The sequence below is a fragment of the Moschus berezovskii genome, chromosome 20, assembly GCF_049115385.1.
Source record: "Moschus berezovskii isolate FMDL1 chromosome 20, NW_MosBer_1.0, whole genome shotgun sequence".
Lineage (NCBI taxonomy): Eukaryota > Metazoa > Chordata > Mammalia > Artiodactyla > Moschidae > Moschus > Moschus berezovskii.
In genome coordinates, this window is record NC_142479.1 from 73,601,749 (window position 1) to 73,620,784 (window position 19,036).

At 47.3% G+C, this 19,036-nt stretch overlaps 1 protein-coding gene across 6 annotated transcripts in view; it reads right to left on the reverse strand.

The window, feature by feature from the left end:
• The window catches only part of CEP112 (centrosomal protein 112), a 323,150-nt gene extending 312,873 nt beyond the window's left edge, over positions 1 to 10,277 (reverse strand). For all 6 annotated transcript variants that reach the window (XM_055408770.2, XM_088829417.1, XM_055408774.2 and 3 more), the window contains exons 1-2: positions 10,175 to 10,277; positions 1,401 to 1,514 (exon numbers count right to left, since the gene is read on the reverse strand). In XM_055408770.2, coding sequence (XP_055264745.2) covers positions 1,401 to 1,506 — 106 coding nt within the window. In that variant the 5' untranslated portion in view covers positions 1,507 to 1,514; positions 10,175 to 10,277. The remainder of the gene's footprint in view (positions 1 to 1,400; positions 1,515 to 10,174) is intronic.
• Between the last annotated feature and the right edge of the window lie 8,759 nt (positions 10,278 to 19,036).

Here is a 19,036-nt window from a genome sequence, read left to right on the forward strand (position 1 = left end):
ACTGATCAACTTAAGTAAACAGTTTTTCAAACTGTGTATTTCTATATGTCCTGGAGCAAACTGAAATCTATTAACATATAATATTCAAATGAACAGAGCTTAGTACAACCATTTGGCTAATGAAAAAATTCATTACTTAAAATAATGGGGGGAAATGAAGTAGAATTTAGCTATAATGAGATTGAAGTTATATGAATGGTCAGGTCTTGACTGGGATGTGTTTCTGAGCTTTCATTATGAATTAATGGCATAAAAAAGCACCAGGGATGTACCAATATCCACAATGAGTCACAAACCAAAGATTACAATTAATCCTATTCTACCCCAAATCCCTTTTTAAAGGATGAAATATGAACATGGTTTGACTTGAAGTACATTTATAATGAGAGATTTTAATATACATTTATCCTAATCAGCAGATCTAACACAAGAAGGAAAAAACACAGTGAATATCAGAAGAGAACACAGTGTAGAAACACCATTAAATACTAATTCAACTGACTGTGAATGATCCATGGGACAGGAAATATTCATTTTAAGAACAGCAGAGGAAGAGAAAAGAGGCTACCATCCAACAGGCAAGAGAAGAGCCAGAGGAAGACGGTGACGGGGAAACCGAGCCCCACCCCTGGACTCGGCGGGCTGCAGGCCTCACACCCTCCCTCTTCCCTGGGGTAAAGCTCTACGTTGACCTGGCTCCTCCTTTTGAACATAAAGTTCACTAGGTACCTCAGAGTTAGAGGGAACTTGGACAAAGCTTGGGAACATGCCAGTTTCTTGTCCCCACTCCTAGCCCTCCACTCAAAAGCTCCAAAGACAGATTTACTTTCACAGCCAGCCTGACAGCTACCATAGCTTTGAGAAGCTTCCAAGCTCCTCGTGGTCTCTAACTGCTCTCTGATAAACCTGACATCATCTGAAAATCTCTGACCTGAGACAAAAACTCTCAAAGGGCAACAGGTTAGGAACTGCAAACAAGACAGAAACAAAAACTCATTCAGTCAACCAATAAGCAGGGGGGATTAACAGATTATTTTCTGCTTTAATGAACAAAAGGGTCAGAGACAGGTGGACAGTAAGCTCCTGAAAAGAACCATTTCCACGGGAGGAGGGAAAAGTCTCAGGAAAAAACTGTTTCAGCTAACTTGAAAGATTCATGCACTGTAAGCTCCTGACACGGACGTGTAACATGTTAACACCTTGCCATGGTTTAGTAGGACATCATCATCGCTGAATTTCCATGTTCCTTCAAACAGCTCAGAGTAAACAATCCTTTATAAGATGAAAATTGTTATTAAACAAATTCAGTTTTCTTTCCATATTGGAAGTTCATTGATTTGGCTAAATAATACAAAGAAAAAAATTAATGCTAAGAACCTAATTTTCAAACATAAACTTACCTGACCTATGCGGTAATTTTAGAACGAAAGGCTTCATATCTACCACAAAGTGATCAAATTCTGCATCCAGCTTCTCCCATTTTTCTTCTTCACTTCCCATTTCCATAATTCAGCCTGTAAAATATTTAAAATTAAAATAATAATGTCTGTACACTGAAAACTACGTAACTGTTGGGAGAGATAAAATAAAATTCATTAGTATTGAATACCCCCAAATTGATCTACAGATTTAATGCAGTTCCACTAAAATTCCCAGAAGTATTTCTAACAGATATACACAAGCTAACTCAAAAATTTAATGGAAAGTTAAAGGAATCAGAATAGCAGAAATAATTCTGCAAAAGAAGAACAAGTTTGGAAGACTCACTTTACCTGATCTTAAGAAACACTATAAAGCTATAGTGTTTATAAGAAACACTATTAACACTACAAACCTAGACGGCTTATTAAACAGCAGAGACATTATTTTGCCAACAAAAGTCCATCTCGTCAAGGCTATGGTTTTTCCAGGAGTCATGTATGGATATGAGAGTTGGACTATAAAGAAAGCTGAGCACCGAAGAACTGAGGCTTTTTGAACTGTGGTGTTGGAGAAGACTCTTGTGAGTCCCTTGGACAGCATGGAGATCCAACCAGTCCATCCTAAAGGAAATCAGTCCTGAATATTCATTGGAAGGACTGATGTTGAAGCTGAAACTCCAATACTTTGGCCACCTGATGCGAAGAGCTGACTCGTTTGAAAAGACCCTGATGCTGGGAAAGATTGAGGGCGGGGGGAGAAGGGGACAACAGAGGATGAGATGGCTGGATGGCATTACCAACTCACTGGACACGAGTTTGAATAAACTCCAGGAGTTGGTGATGGACAGGGAGACCTGGCGTGCTGCAGTCTATGGGGTCACAAAGAGTCGAACATGACTGAGCGACTGAACTGAAAATTAACTCAAAATAAATCATAGACCTAAGTGGGAAATGTAAAACTATAAAAAAAGAAAACATAGGAAAAAAATCTTCATGACTTGAAGTTAGTCAAGGATTTCTCAGATACAATATTAAAAGCACTACCCATAAAAGAAAAAATTCATATATTGGACTTTATCTAAATAAAAACTTCTGTTCTGCAAAGAACTCTGTCCAGGAGCTGAAAAGATAAGTTACAGACTGGGAAGAAACACTGCATATATCTCAGAAAGGACCTATATCAAGAATACATGAAGAACTTTTAAAAACTAAACCACAAGTAAACAAACAACCCAATAAAAGTAATCAGCAAAACAATTAGTTCCTTCACAAAAGAAGATGTACAGCTGACACGTAAGCAGGTGAAGAAGATGCTTTACATCACTAATCAGCAGACAGATGCTAATGAGAACCACAGTGAGACATCACTACCACCTATGAGGACAACTGAACTCAGAAATGCTACCAGCAAACCTGCTAAGGGCACAGAACAACAGGAAGATTCACACATTGCTAGTAGGAATACAAAATGATGCAACCACTCTGGAAAACAGACGTTTCTTAGCCAGTTAAGCACACACTTAGCATAGGACTCAAAAATCCCAGTCTCAGGCATTTATCCAAATGAAACAAAATCTATATTCACACGGACACCTGAATGTACTGTTTATAACAGCTTTTCTCTTCTGTAACCATTGGTTAACTTCTGTAACCAATTCCAAACACTGGAATCCAACTAAGTGTCCCTCCCCTGGGAAATGGATAAACCAACTGTGGTTCATCCACACAATGAAAAACAAGGAGAGAAGTGCTGATACACTCGACGACATGTGTGAACTGCAGGCGCGTCAGCCGAAGTGAAAAAAGCCGTTCTCAAAAGGCCACGCACGCTATGGCCACATCCCCTGTGTGACACCCTAGAAAAGGCAGAAACTCCAGGCACGGAGGCAAAGCACAGGCACACAGGCTCTCTCACCGGGTCAGCGAGGGGCCGGGGCAGCGGGAGGAAATCACACACGGCCTGGACTTGTTCTGCATGCAATCTGTGCGGGTTATAAGAACCCATTCTCTGTATGTGTAAAAATTAATCAAGTGTATACCAAAAAAGTGGTTTTTAATGTCCATAAATGTACAATGTTTAACTCCCATCAAAAAACTTAAAATACCGGTCCTCGGGTTTCTTCCAAATCAACAGGAAAAACACTGATTATAAAGGGGTGAACCCGCAAATCAGAAACATAGGTTTTGGCAAGACTCCTTAAGTTAAAATCCACTCAAGAGTCCACACGTCCCTCTAAGTTCTGAAATGCCTGGGTACTGTCTCGGTGGTTCACGGTCCCCATCTGTCGTTTGTTCAAACGACATTTCTTCAACCCTGCGGAGGACACGTTTGGAGAAAGGCCCTGCTGTGCCTCCGCGCCCCGCTCTGCGCTCCTGGCGCCGCCGGGGCCTCCTCCGGGCAGGGTCGGCCCCTCCGCACGCAGCCCGGCGGCCGGCAAGCCAGGCTCCCCCGCGGCGCTGCAGCCGCGCCCGAGGCTCCGCGGGGAAGCCCGCCCGGGGCCCTCCGCCGAGGCGGGCCGCGCCGGCCTCCCCTCGTCCCCTGCAGCGCCCGCGCCCGCGCGCTGCGCCCCCGACTCCCTCCCGGGAGCCGACAGGACAAACACCCGGAAACACCTCCAGACGCGCCCGGGCCCCCTCACTGCTGCGCCCCGAGCACGCCCGCCCGCGTCCCCATCAGGCCCGCGCCCGGGGCTCGGCCCCTCACCCCCGACTCCAGAGCGCGGGTGACCGCGAGCCCAGACCCAGGCAGGCCGAACCGTGCGCGGCCTTCCGAGCCTGTCTCTCCCTCCACAGACAGACAGACAGACAGACACTCACAGAGACAGACAGACAGACACACACACACAAACACACAGACAGACACACACAGACACACACACACAGACACACACACAGATACACACAGACACACAGACAGACACACACACAGATACACACAGACACACACAAAGACAGACACACACACACAGACACTCACAGAGACAGACACACACACAAACACAGACAGACAGATACACAGACACACACACACACAGACAGACAGACACACACACACACAAGACAGACACACACACAGACAGACAGACACAAACACACAGACACACACAGACAGACAGACAGACACACAGACAGACAGACACAGACAGACAGACACAGACACACACACACAGACACACACACAGATACACACAGACAGACACACACACAGACACACACACAGACACACACACAGACACACACACACACACAGACACACACACAAACACAGACAGATACACAGACACACACACAGACACACACACACACAGACACACACACACACAAGACAGACACAGACACACAGACAGACAGACACACACACACACAAACACACAGACACACACACACACACACACAAACACACAGACAGACAGACACACACACACAAACACACAGACAGACAGACACACACACACGGACAGACAGACAGACAGATACACACACACACAGACAGACAGACACTCACAGAGAGACAGACAGACACACACACACAAACACACAGACACACACACACACAGACACACAGACAGACACACACAGACACACACACACACAGATACACACAGACACACACACACACACAGAGACAGACAGAGACACAGACACACACAAACACACACAGACACACACACACACAGACAGACACACACAGACAGACAGAGACACAGACACACATAGACACAAAGACACACAGAGACACACACAAACACACAGACACACACACACAGACAGAAAGACACACACACAGACAGACACACATACAGAGACACACACAGACACACACACGGCCTAACCAACCACCCACGGATGACCATCACACACACATACACATACACAGGGCCTAACTAACCAACTCACAGATGACCTTCTCACACACAGACACAGACACAGACACCCAGACACCCAGACACACACACACACACACACAGGGCCTAACCAACCAACTCACAGATGACCACTCCTCCCCCCCTACACACAAACACACAGGGCCTAATTAACGAACCCACGGATGACCACTCCACACACACACTCTGCCTAAGTAACTACCCCATGATGATCACTTTCCCCACCCCCCCCCACACACATACACACACAAACACACACTTGGCCTAACCGCCCCACCAGTGACCACTCCCTACACATACATACAAATACACAGGGCTTCCTAGCTGCCCCACAGAGGACCACTCTCTCTGCGCACACACACACACTCTGCCTCAGTAACTGCCCCACAGATGGCCTTGCACCACCAGAGCTCCCCGCCAGTCTGCTCCCCTTAGAGGCCCACTCCTCCTCATGGGTTGCCCCCTGCCTGGAGTCAGGAAACGCAGCCCAAACGCTCTTCTGAGACTTGCCCCGCGTGGCCCAGACTCTTCACTCCATCCGAATGTGCACGGCTCACAGCTGCGTGGCAGCAGTTATCGTGCTTGTACTCTTTCTTCACAGTTAACATGTCTCCCACCATCTGTGAGATGCTCCCTGAAGGCAGGGACCGGGTCTGACACATCTCAGTAGGCACCGAGTACATCACGTGGCATGTGACAGAAGCTGAAGAACTGACTGGTAAATACAAGCTAACTGAAGAAATGAACATCCTACGTCCACATGACAAATACAGGCAGACCTCAGAGGCACCGCAGGCTCCGGTCCAGACCACAGCAATGAAGCACACGTCGCAGTGAAGTGAGTCACCCGAACACTGGGCTTTCCCAGTGCATAAAAAAGAACTGGAATGGCTATGGGATTCTTCAGGCAGGACTACTGGAGTAGGCTGCCATTCCCTTCTTCAGGGCATCTTCCTGACCCAGGGATGGAACCCAGGTCTCCTGCACGGCAGGTGGATTACTTTACCATCTGAGTCACCAGGGAAGCGCCCTCATAAAAAAGGTATGTTGGTATGTTTACACTATATTGTTGTCTATTGTGTGTTCAACAGCATTATGCTAAAAAAGTACACACCTTAATTTTAAAAATACTTTATTGCTAAAACAAAAACAAAAAACCACTATGCATCATTTGTAATCATTTTTGGGAGGGTTTCAAATGTTGTGGGAATTACCAAAATGTGACCCAGAGACACGACGTGAGCAGATGCTGTTGGCAGGTGGTGGGCTTGTTCCAGGCAGGGCTGCCACAACCCTTCAATTTGTTAAAAACACAGTATCTATGAAGGGTAATAAAGCAAAGTGCCATAAAACAAGGTATGTCTGTGGTTGGTTTTTGTTTAATTCTGTTCCAAGTACCAAATAGTTCTTCTAGAATAGAAATACTATTGCCCTTAATTCTGTTAAGCAAAACTGGTCATGGTACCTTCTGCATTACAGTAGAAGAAACATTTTTTAATTCAAGACTTGGTGAACATAAATTTTGTTTTATTTAATCACATTTAATGATTAGTTAGGGCTTCCCAGGTGGCGCAGTGGTAAAGAATTCGACTGTCAACGCAGGAGACACAAGGAGACAGTTCAATCCCTGGGTCAGGAAGACCCCCTGGAGGAGGAAACGGCAACCCACTCCAGTATTCTTGCCTGGGAAATCCCGTGGACAGAGGAACCTGGTGGGCCACAGTCCATGGGGTCGCAGAGAGTCGGACACAACTTAGTGACTAAATAAAAACAATGATTGGTTAGTTGGCTTGGGGTTATTTGGCTGGTTGGTTTTGTTTTACATTCCTACAATAACTAGCTGCATAATTTACATAACTCCATCAGTAACAGAAAGCTGGTAACAAGATATCACTGCCAGATGTTATATTACTATCATTAAGCTGAAAAGCAATTAATCAAATGGAAAAACAAACACATGGAAACACAAAAACCCAGAGTTTTAAGCACAGCTCTGACCTGAAGTGTACTTCCAGGCTTAAACAGACCATCCAGCCAACACACTCAAACTTATGCCTGAGAGTCCATCAGTTCAGCTCAGTTCAGTCGCTCAGTCGTGTCCAACTCTTTGTGACCCCATGGACTGCAGCACGCCAGGCCTCCCTGTCCATCACCAACTCCCAGAGTTTACCCAAACTCATGTCCATTGAGTTGGTGATGCCACATCCAACCATCTCTTCCTCTGTCGTCCCCTTCTCCTCCCTCCTTCAATCTTTCCCAGCATCAGAGTCTGGGTACCGCTAAAACAAAGATTCCTTATAATCACTAGTTCTTGTTCAATCTTTTTTGACATAAACAGGAGATGTTAAAGTTCAGTGTTAGAGGAAACGAAAACTCAACAGTAAAAAGACTCACTTATTCATGAAATTAAGCATAAAGCTCAGATTCAAACTTTGAAACCATCAGCTCTCAGATTCATTATATCTGTTAGTCATTCAAATATAAATGAGCAATACCTCCAAGAAGTGTTTTGGAAAGTAGAAAAGCAATGAAATTGCCATAATAATATGCAATACTGGAGTATGCCTTTTTTAAAAAGCACAGTAAAGACGGACCTCCCTGGCGGTCCAGTGGCTAAAAGGCTGAGCTCCCAACGCAGGAGGCCCAGGTTCCATTCCTAGTCTGGGAACCAGATCCCACGTGCCTCAACTAAAGATCCCGCATGCAGCAACCAAGGACCCAGTGCAGCCAAATATTTTTTTTAAAAAGCACAATAAAGAATCAGTGTGACACGTGGTCAATGCTAAAACTCAGCTTTTCCTTATCCCTTATTTATTCTCCAACAAAATGAAAACAAAATTAAGTTATTGGTTCAAATCGTCAAAGAATTCTTGCTTCAAACCTTTAAGGAATTACCACTTACAGGTAGGTTATATCTGCTTAATCCCAGCTAATCAAAAAGTTTTATTATGTATAGCTTATTAGAATTGCAGATTTAAATGATCAGAATTCAAAAAATAAGTAAAGCTATATCTTTGAGTTAGATTTAAAATACTTAGAAGGTGCCTGCTGCTGCTGCTGCTGCTGCTGAGTCACTTCAGTCGTGTCCGACTCTGTGTGACCCCATAGACGGAAGCCCACCAGGCTCCCCCATCCCTGGGATTCTCCAGGCAAGAACACTGGAGTGGGTTGCCATTTCCTTCTCCAGTACACGCGTGCTAAGTCGCTTCAATTGTGTTTGACTCTTTGCGACCCCATGGACAGCAGCCCGCCAGACTTCTCTGTCCACTGGGATTCTCCAGGCAAGAATACTGGAGTGGGTTGCCATTTCCTTCTCCATAGAAGGTGCCTACCAATCACATAAAAAGAAATAAGCTGGATGACTCTTGCTTATAGCTCTAATATATTTAGCTCATGGTCTTTTTTTATACCTGTGTCTCTGCTGACAGCTAAGAAATGGGTTAAGATGTGGTTCTGAGGGTGCTCAGCGGACCTAGAAGCCAGCAAAGCACGAGGAAGCCGCACACATTCTAGGTCCTGGGGAAACGCCGACACACCCCGAAAGACACCGTTCACACAGGTCACGCCCCAGGCCACGCGAAATAAACACACTCCTCCAAGTCGCCTAAAATCAATTCTGCTCAATTAAATCGTACTTGAAGTGGATGGCGGGTCATTAAACAAAACTTGAAACCCGTTTACAGGTGCCTGTTTCACCAACTCGCACCTCCAGGTGTCTGGACAGTTACCAGGCACTGACCGCGCTTCCCACGATCTGTGGGCATCGCCTCGGAGACCGGGGACGCCGGGGCTGGCGGCCAGGGAGCCAGGGACCGCCCCCCGCCGCACCCTGACCCCCACGGGGCGGCTGGAGTCACCGTGTCCGGCTTCTCCACGACGATCAGCGGGCAGGCCGCGCGCAGGGTCCGCAATCGTCCCGGGGACCCTCGAGTCAGCCCGGGTCCGCCCTGCGGGCCGGGGGCGGGTGGGCCTCCCAGGGGCCGCGCCCAGGACCCCCGCCCGGCTGCTGCGGAGGGCGGGCTGCTGCGGAGAGCGTGCTCCGGCCCGGAGAGGACCCGGGGGAAAGGGAGGGAGTCAGGGCGGGAGCGCCCGGGGACCCCGGGAGAGGGGGTCAGAGCGGGGGGCGCCGGGGGACCCCGGGAGAGGAAGTGAGAGCGGGGGGCGCCCGGGGACTCCGGGAGAGGGGTCAGAGCGGGGGGCGCCCGGGGACCCCGGGAGAGGAGGTGAGAGAAGGGGGCGCCCGGGGACCCCGGGAGAGGAGGTGAGAGGGGGGCGCCCGGGGACCCCGGGAGAGGGGGTCAGAGAGGGGGCGCCCGGGGACCCCGGGAGAGGAGGTGAGAGAAGGGGGCGCCCGGGGACCCCGGGAGAGGAGGTGAGAGAGGGGGGCGCCCGGGGACCCCGGGAGAGGAGGTGAGAGAGGGGGCGCCCGGGGACCCCGGGAGAGGAGGTGAGAGAGGGGGCGCCCGGGGACGCCGGGAGAGGAGGTGAGAGAAGGGGGCGCCCGGGGACCCCGGGAGAGGGGTCAGAGCGGGGGGCGCCCGGGGACCCCGGGAGAGGGGCGATGCCCCGGCCCAGACCCCGCGGCCGCGCGCCGACGTCTGCGCACGGGCGCCGTCCGGTCGGAGCCGGGGCCCCGCGTGCTGACCCGCCCGCCTGCCCTCAGCTTCGTCAGAAGCCCCGGCCCGCGCCGCCCGGACCCCTCTCCGCACGCGGAGCCGCGGCCGCCGCGCCCGGACGCCCCAGCGGCGCGCGGCAGGGGCCCGGACGGCGGGCGGCCAGGGGCGACCCCTCCCCGCACAAAATTCCACCGGGAACCCGCGCGTGGGGGCCCCGGAAGGGGTGTGGGGAAAGCAGAACTGGCGCCCCTACGTGCAAGCTTTCCGACCGGCCGCCGCCGCCGCCACAAAACGGTTTCCAGCCCTTGCGGCGTCGAGGTCGCCGCCCGCGGTGCAGGCCCGGGCGGGGTCCGCGGGGCGGGGCGCCCCGTCGCAGGCCACGCCCCTTCCCGCGCTGCCATGGCGACGCCCGCGCCCCGGCGGCCCCGCCCGGCAGGCCGCGGCCCGGGACTTCCGCACTCGCGTTTCCCCGCCCCCCTACGCTGGAGGCGTTGTCATGACGACGTCCGGTTCTCGGCGCAGCCTCTGGGCTCGCTTTCCAGCCCGCGGCCCCGAGACCAGTCCCAGGCCCACCCTCCCAGGATGGCCAGACCGCCGTCGGGACACCGCTGCCCTCCGGTATCCCGCTCGGATAGGAGCCTGCCAACACTTTAGGGGCTGTAGAGAAAGAAGAGATAAAGAGCAAAGAAAATGGGGTCGCAGGAGGGTATTCACAGAGGGCTGTGCCCGTTATTAGGACAGACAACATTGCATGAGTCTAAAGAAGTGATCTCACAACTCAGAGCCGAATACCGTTGAGTTAGACAAGAAAATGAACATTACATTTTTTTTTTATTCAGAACTATCCAAGATCTGAAAGAACTAACCCCAAGTTCTGAAGACGCTGAAATAAAATGAAAAGACTTTGTGTTTACCAATTCTCTGCAGAACAGCAAGATCAAGTGGAAAATGTATTTCTACTGCTCCAAGAAGTCTCTTCCACCTCAGGGCGATCTCCATGTTTGCATTGCTATGTTGTGGTTTTCTTTGGTCTTCTATTACATTTCTGGAAAAGCTCTGAGCTATATATATATATATATATTTTTTTTTTTTTTTAAATACCAAGCAGAAACAAAATTTAAATAGTAAAAACACTCATTTGAAAGAAATTCACTTTACCACTGTTTTTCATGTAATTTCACAACAGGATTCCTTCTGCAGTATCTTTGCAATACACACAGTGTGATGCCAAATCTAACATAAACACAGCTTGAAGCATCTTTTCAATTTTCCGTAAAGAAAATAGAAGATTCATTCATTTGTAACTACTTTCTTTCAAACTTCCAGAGGGAAATCATACTCTTTCCAAGATGCTTTTTTCAAACCCTCCACTGGAAGTAGCGTTTCAGTCTATATCAATAAATGAATTACTAATAAACTCAAAGAAAATGAATTACAAAATAGTTTACAAGCCATTCTACTAACTTACATGCTTACCATACAGGGAGATGTAAGCATGTAAATCAATGATTCTCTACATAGTGAAATTAAAGATGGTTCAAGTCTTGTCAATTTTACTTCCTAAATATCCTCAAATCTCTCCAAAAAATAGCCTTTATTTTGGAAAACATTGACTTAGACATAAAACTATGGAATTCACCATTTTCTTCTCCTCTCTAATGTTCTGAAATCAAGGTTTCAAAACTTCCATGTGAAGTCATCCAACAGTTCAAAGTACTGTAACTAATGAACACATTGCAAAGCAAACACCAGACACGAAACAAATATCAGTGACTTTGGATCACTGTTGTGGATTATTTCCACTTACTATCAAGAATAATAAAGAGTCAGTGGAAACCGTGGCTGACTTTATTTTTGGGGGCTCCAAAATCACTGCAGATGCTGATTGCAGACATGAAATTAAAAGATGCTTACTCCTTGGAAGGAAAGTTGTGACGAACCTAGATAGCATATTAAAAAGCAGAGACATTACTTTGTCAACAAAGATCCGTCTAGTCAAGGCTATGGTTTTTCCAGTGTTCAGGTATGGATGTCAGAGTTGGACTATAAAGAATGCTGAGCGCTGAAGAATTGATGCTTTTGAACTGTGGTGTAGGAGAAGACTCTTGAGAGTCCCTTGGACTGCAAGGAGATCCAACCAGTCCATCCTAAAGGAAATCAGTCCTGGGTGTTCTTTGGAAGGACTGATGCTGAAGCTGAAATTCCAATACTTTGGCCACTTCACGCGAAGAGTTGACTCCCTGGAAAAGAGTCTGATGCTGGGAGGGATTGGGGGCAGGAGGAGACGGACGACAGAGGATGAGGTGGTTGGAAGGCATCACCGACTCAATGGATATGGGTTTGGGTGGACTGTGGGAGTTGGTGATGGACAGGGAGGCCTGGCGTGCTGCGGTTCATGGGGTCGCAAAGAGTCGGACACGACTGAGCGACTGAACTGAACTGTAAAGAGAAACGAAATTTTTCTCCCCAAGCTGAGATTTTGGAAGCTTTGTTTCAAAGGTTTTAATTGGGCCACTTTCTAAGTCTTTATTGAATTTGTTCAGTCAGTGCTGCTTCTGTTTACGGTTTGGTTTTTGGGTCGTGAGGCATGTGGGCTCTTAGTCTCTCAGCTCCCCAGCCAGGGGATGAACCCGCACTTTGCACTTTGGAGGGCAAAGTCTTAATCACTGCACCTCAAGGAAAGTCCCCCGTAAGATGAGAGTTTTTAATTGAGTATTTTTTCAGGTTATAAAAGTTTTGATGATACTATATGGAAATTGGAAAGGTTTAACAAAGAATATAAAAATTACATGTAGTTCTACCATTAATGAATAGCCACTGTTAACAATAGTAAATATGTTCTCAAATCTTACACATATATAGTCATTTTAATGAAACTCCAATACTTTGGCCACCTCATGCGAAGAGTTCTCACTGGAAAAGACTCTGATGCTGGGAGGGATTGGGGGCAGGAGGAGACGGGGATGACAGAGAATGAGATGGCTGGATGGCATCACCGACTCGATGGACGTGAGTTTGAGTGAACTCCGGGAGTCGGTGATGGACAGGGAGGCCTGGCGTGCTGTGATTCATGGGGTCGCAAAGAGTCGGACACGACTGAGCAACTGAACTGAACTGAATATCTGCTTATTTTTGCTTCATTTGGATATAACATAATTTACTTATTTTCCAGTGATTGGATATATAAATTATTAGCAATTTTTGACTGTAATAAATGTCTCTTAATATATACATCTTGGTTGAGTTTCAGCTATCTCCAAAAAGATATTCCTATGGGCATGAAAGAAATTAAAGTTCTTGATCAGTACTGCCTAATTGCTTCCTGGAAGTGTTTGGCAAATTTGCAATTCCACTCAACAGTTCCTGAGAGTGGTTGTCTCACATTAACAGTTTTTCTAATCTGTGATAATTGTGTGTATAAAAATAGCATCTCTGTTTAACTTGCATTTTCCACTATTAGAACAGCTGAAATATTTAAGCATCTCTATTAGTCCTTTTTAAAAATTCTTCTACAAAATATCTCTCTAGTCCTTTGCCCATTTTGAGGGGGAGTTTCACATGATACATGTATCTTCTATACTTTAATTTATTGTTTAAATCCCAGCAAATGGCTCTGTACACAGTATTATTGCATAAGCTGTTATCCTAAATAACCAAATTTTAGTTAGTGATTCACCATTTTGCGTTACTAAGATCCTCTCTATCGTTAGTTTGAAATACATGAATGACTCAGCCATCTAAATGGAAAGCAATTTAGATGAATATCAAGAATGAGCATTATTATTATCATGTCAAGACATGGTGCAATGGTAAAGAATCCACCTGCCAATGCAGGAGACACAGAAAGACCCCCTCCCCGGAGGAGGAAATGGCAACCCACTCGAGTATCCTTGCCTGGGAAATCCCTTGCACAGGGGAGCCTGGCGGGCTGCAGTCCAGGGTTCGGGAAAGATTGGAGCTCCCTGAGTGCCTGAGCACACCGGCGTGAAAGGCGTCAGTGACAAACGTCAGAACAAACCTGCAGCCAGTAAAGCCCTTAAACCGATAGGAAATTGTTCGCAACTTTCTATGTATAGGTCGCAGAAGTATAAATCATACCACAGATAGATGTAGTTTAAAGAGAGTAGTGGGGAGTATTTTCTTTTCATCAAAACCAGAAAACAGAGTTACAACCTGTAACTCAACGATTCTAGATCCCTTTCTCTCGCCAGGAGTAAGGTGAAATCACTGTTCCATCCCCTCCTCCGTGGCCTGTCTCTGTGCCTTCCTGGGCAACCCGTGGGTGCCAGCGGCTATGAGCAGAGATAAACCGGCTATTCTCCCCTCCCCCACCTTTCAGTAATACAAACAGTCCCCCACTTACGATGGTTCAGCTTTAGATTTTTCCACTTGCATGATGGTGTGCAAGCAATGCAGATGTAGTAGAAGCCAAACCTCGAATGTTGACTTTGGATATTTCCCAGCTAGTGATACGAAGTGAGATGCTCTCTCGTGATGCTGGCCGTGGGGCAGCCATGGCTCCCAGAAAACCATGCAATCAGGAGGATAAATAACCCATAAGTTTCCAACCATTCTGTACCCAAACCATTCTGTTTTCCACTTTCAGTATGGTACTCAATAAATTTGGTTGTTGTTTAGTTGACAGTCCATGCAATTTCCTTAAGCATGGGCAGTGGAGTGGTCCTTCTCCAGGACCACTTCCTGACCCACAGAACCAACCCATGTCTCCCGTATCAGCAGGTGGATTCTTTACCACTGAGCAACCTAGGAAGGCCACTCAATAAATTGCATGAGATATTTGACACTTTATTATAAAATAGGCTTTACGATAGATGATTTTGGCCAACTGTAAGAAAGAAACATAGCGCTAAGTCGTGTCCGACTCTACTTCCCGACCCAGGAATTGAACCCACATCTCCCGCATTACAGACAGACGCTTTACCGACTGAACTATAGGCTAATGTAATTGTTCTGAGCATGTTTAAAGTAGGCTAGGCTAAACTATGATAAGCAGTATGTTGGGTGTTTTAAATGTATTTTCAACTTACGATATATTCATTGTACAATGTTTTTATCCAGGAGGTAACTCCATTGGGTTGGGAAGATTCCCCGGAAGAGGAAATAGCAACCCACTGCAGTATTCTTGCCTGAAAATCCCACAGACAGAGGAGCCTGGCCGGCTACAGTCCATGGGTCGCAGAGTCAGACACAACAAGTGACACACAGATATGCAGAACCCCATGGAAGTCGAGGAAGACATGTGGACATGTTGCTCTAGCCAACAGCCACTCGACCAGCAACCACCCCTGGGGCACCTCCCAGCCTCACCTCTTCCAAAATCCCACCAGCCTATTTTGGCACTCCTCCCTAGGCTGGAAAATTTCCGCTTTGGAATTCAGTTATTTCCAGGAAGCCACTGGGAAATGCACCTCTCAACTAGCAGTGTGAGCAAGGGAGAAAAGACCCAGCTCGGAAGCATGGCTGTCGAGCTCCGTCCCTTGTGTAAGCCGCTGACAGAGCACCGCGAGCTCCAGTTTCTTTACCTTCCTAATGGGGTGCTTGGGGAGATGGACTGAACACAGGTGAGATGCGTGGGACATCGTGCCCTGTGCTTGACTCGGGAAACGTCGAGCTTTTCTTTCAGAACTCGTGTGCGTTCAGAGGTGGTGGACATCACTAGGAGGCAGCATTAGCACAGAGAGAACTAGGTATGGCACACACACTCACACACACACACTCACACACTCACACTCACACACACACACGCTCACACACACACACACACTCACACTCACACTCACACTCATAAACACACGCTCACACGCATGCATGCTCACATGCACATATAGGCACAAAGAGCACACAAACACACTCATGCACACACACACACATCACACTCACACTCACACACTCACACACACATTCACGCACACACTCACACACACTCATAAACACACACTCACATGCACATATGGGCACAAAGAGCACACAAACACACTCATGCACACACACACATCACACTCACACAGGCATGCACACACTCCCAAAGAACACACAACCTACACATTCACATAAACACATACACACCAACCACACACTCACACATGCACACATATACTCACATCCATATGCACACACTCCAAGCTTTTTTCTTCCTTCCTTGCTTGCTTTCTTTTTTCTCTTTCTTTTAAATCTTTTATTTCAGTGTAAGGCAGGGAATGACCTTCAGGCTAGCAGCCAGGAAATGTTACCGATGAACACTTGTTATTGAGCTTGGGTGACTCAGAAATGAGAACCCACATATTGAAAGATTGTTCAATGGTCTTAGAAATAAGAGAGTTCATTTTCCATAACGCCTTGCAGAAATATGTTATCGCAGGAAACAAAAGTAAAGACCTGGATCCCTTTGCATTTAGAAGTCCACCTGCCATACTGGAAGAAAAGAGAGCTGGCCATCGGGAAGCACGTGAGGGGGCCTGCTGGCCACAGAGCAAGGCCTTGCGGGCCTTGAGCGCTCACGGGGTGCGGTGGGTCTGCAGTCGCTGGTTAAGCGACATCACCTGCAATGGAAAAGGCCACATTTGGCCGAGTTAAAGTGGAGGACCACCCATCTGTGGTTATGGTTTCACTCTGCCTATCCCAGGCTGGCTGTGTGCGGAGGACAGTGTTGTTTTCTGGACTCTGAGCCAGCAGGCGAAGTCACTGGACTCTGAGTGGGGAGCACACAGCTGAATTCTGATGACAGGCAGCCTGGTGATCCAAGAATTTCAGAAGAAAAACACTTTGAATAGAGAGTGCCCTTACGGAGCTAAATGGACCACATAATCACCAAGTGGACCACTAATCACTAATCTGCAACTGGGCAGCTCCCACTGATAGGCTCTTCTAATCCAAATTGCCTCTTCAGACTGAAAAAGAGTAAATTTTTCTTTCTGTAAAAATATTATTAAATTAGAGGAATCAGTACTGTGGCCTAAGCTCTAAAGTCTACTCTGATTAGTTTTCAAAGCCTCAAGCCTCCCCAGTGGCCTGACACGCCTTCCAGTGAAAAAGATTATGCAAAAAGCCATCCCCAACAAACTTGCCATGTTCCAGGAGTTTATTTGTTTTTTAATCAAATAGTCTATTAGAAGTTCAACTTGGAGATTCATTACAAAAAGTTTCAGCAAGACAGATTTGGAAGCACCTATACGGTCAGATAAATACCCAGGAGGGAACTGTGGCATCGCATGGTGGTTCTCTTCTGTTTTGTAAGGAACCTCTATACTCTTCTCCACAGTGGCATCACCAACTCACATTCCCACCAAGAGAGGAGGAGGGTCCCTTTGCTCACCGCCTCTCCATTGTTTATTGTTTGTGGCTTCCTTGATGATGACCACTCCGACAGGTGTGAGCTGGTGTCCCATTGTGGTTTCAATTCGCACTTCTCTGACCACTGATGATGTGGAGCATCTTTTCGCGTGCCCATTGTATGTCTTCTTTGGAATAATGTCTATTCAGGCCTTTTGCCTTTTTAAAAACTGAGTTGTTTTTCATTTGTTTCAATGTTGAGTTGCCTGATCTATTTATATACTTTGGCTATTAAACTCTTCAGTTCAGTTCAGTTGGTCAGTCGTGTCCGACTCTTTGTGAACCCATGGACTGCAGCACACGAGGCTTCCCTGTCCATCACCAACTCCCGGAGCTTACTCAAACTCATGTCCATCAAGTCGGTGATGCCATCCAACCATCTCATCCTCTGTCGTCCCCTTCTCCTCCCGCCTGCAATCTTTCCCAGCATCAGGGTCTTTTCCAATGAGTCAGTTCTTCGCGTCAGGTGGCTGAAGTATTGGAGCTTCAGCATCTTATTAAACTGATACATGACTCTTATCAGTCATATAATTAGCAAATATTTTCTCCTATTCAGTGGGTTGTCTTTTGGATTTGTCAGTGGTTTCCTTTACTGTGCAAAATTTTTTAAGTGTAAATACTTCCCATTTGTTTCTTTTTGTTTAGTTTCCTTTGCTTTAAGAGACAGATCCAAGAAAATATTGCTATGATTTACACCATAGGGTGTTCTGCCTACATTTTCTTCACTAACTGGAAGAGATACATGCATCCCAAAGTTCATAGTATCACTACTTACAATAGCCAAGACATGGAAGCAACTTAAGTATCCATCAATAGATGAATGGATTAAGAAGATGTGGTATATAATGGAATTTTGAATATATATATATACACACATATATGTACAATAATTGGGCTATGAAAGAGGTGCAGTGACAAAGAATTGCCTACCAATGCAAGAGTCACAAGTTTGATTCCCAGGTCAGGAAGATCCCCCGGAGGAGGAAATGGCAACCCACTCCAGTGTTCTTGCCGAGGATATCCCATGGAGAGAAGAGCCTGGTGGGCTGCAGTCCACGGGGTCACAGAAGAGTTGGACACGACTGAACAACATCAACGACGTGCCGTGGAGATTCTGAATGACACCCGGAGGGCCACCCTGGTTTCTGTAAAGGGAGGAGGCGCGGAAGAGCATCTTGGTGAAGAGCTCAGACCCGCGTCAGGTGAAGGCAACTGAGTCCTGAGGATCAAGTGTCCGTGAGAAGAGACCTCGGGGGAGACCGAGGTGGAGAGTTGTGATGGGCGTACAACGTGGGGCCGGCAAAGACCAACCGCTCTTTCTGGGACTTTTATAAAAACAAGGGACACAGATGAGAAATGGAGTATTTTCTGCCACAGTAATAAATAAGGATGTCACAGCAGCAGGGACCTGGCCCTCCACGTGTGAATTTCTGAGCCCTCAGGGTGCCCCGGAGGAGAACAGCACCTGCAGTCCGCACCGTGAGGCTGCAGCTAGCCCGTCGGTGAGCGCTGAGGACTCAGGACCTTCCCAGAGGACTGAGGCGCACACCAAAGGAGCGACTTCAGGGAGTCCAGATGCCTGAGTCTCCCCGAGCCCAGAGAAGCGCCAGCTCCGCACCTTGAGCTGTCTGGCTTTCTTTAATTCACAAAAACACGTTTTATGTCCACACTGCCTGCCCCTTGCGGCAAAGTTCTGTATAACCTGACTCCCCTCCCGCCTCCTCGGAGCAGTTCTGACAGTCACTTGAGATGCTTCAAGTCTCCA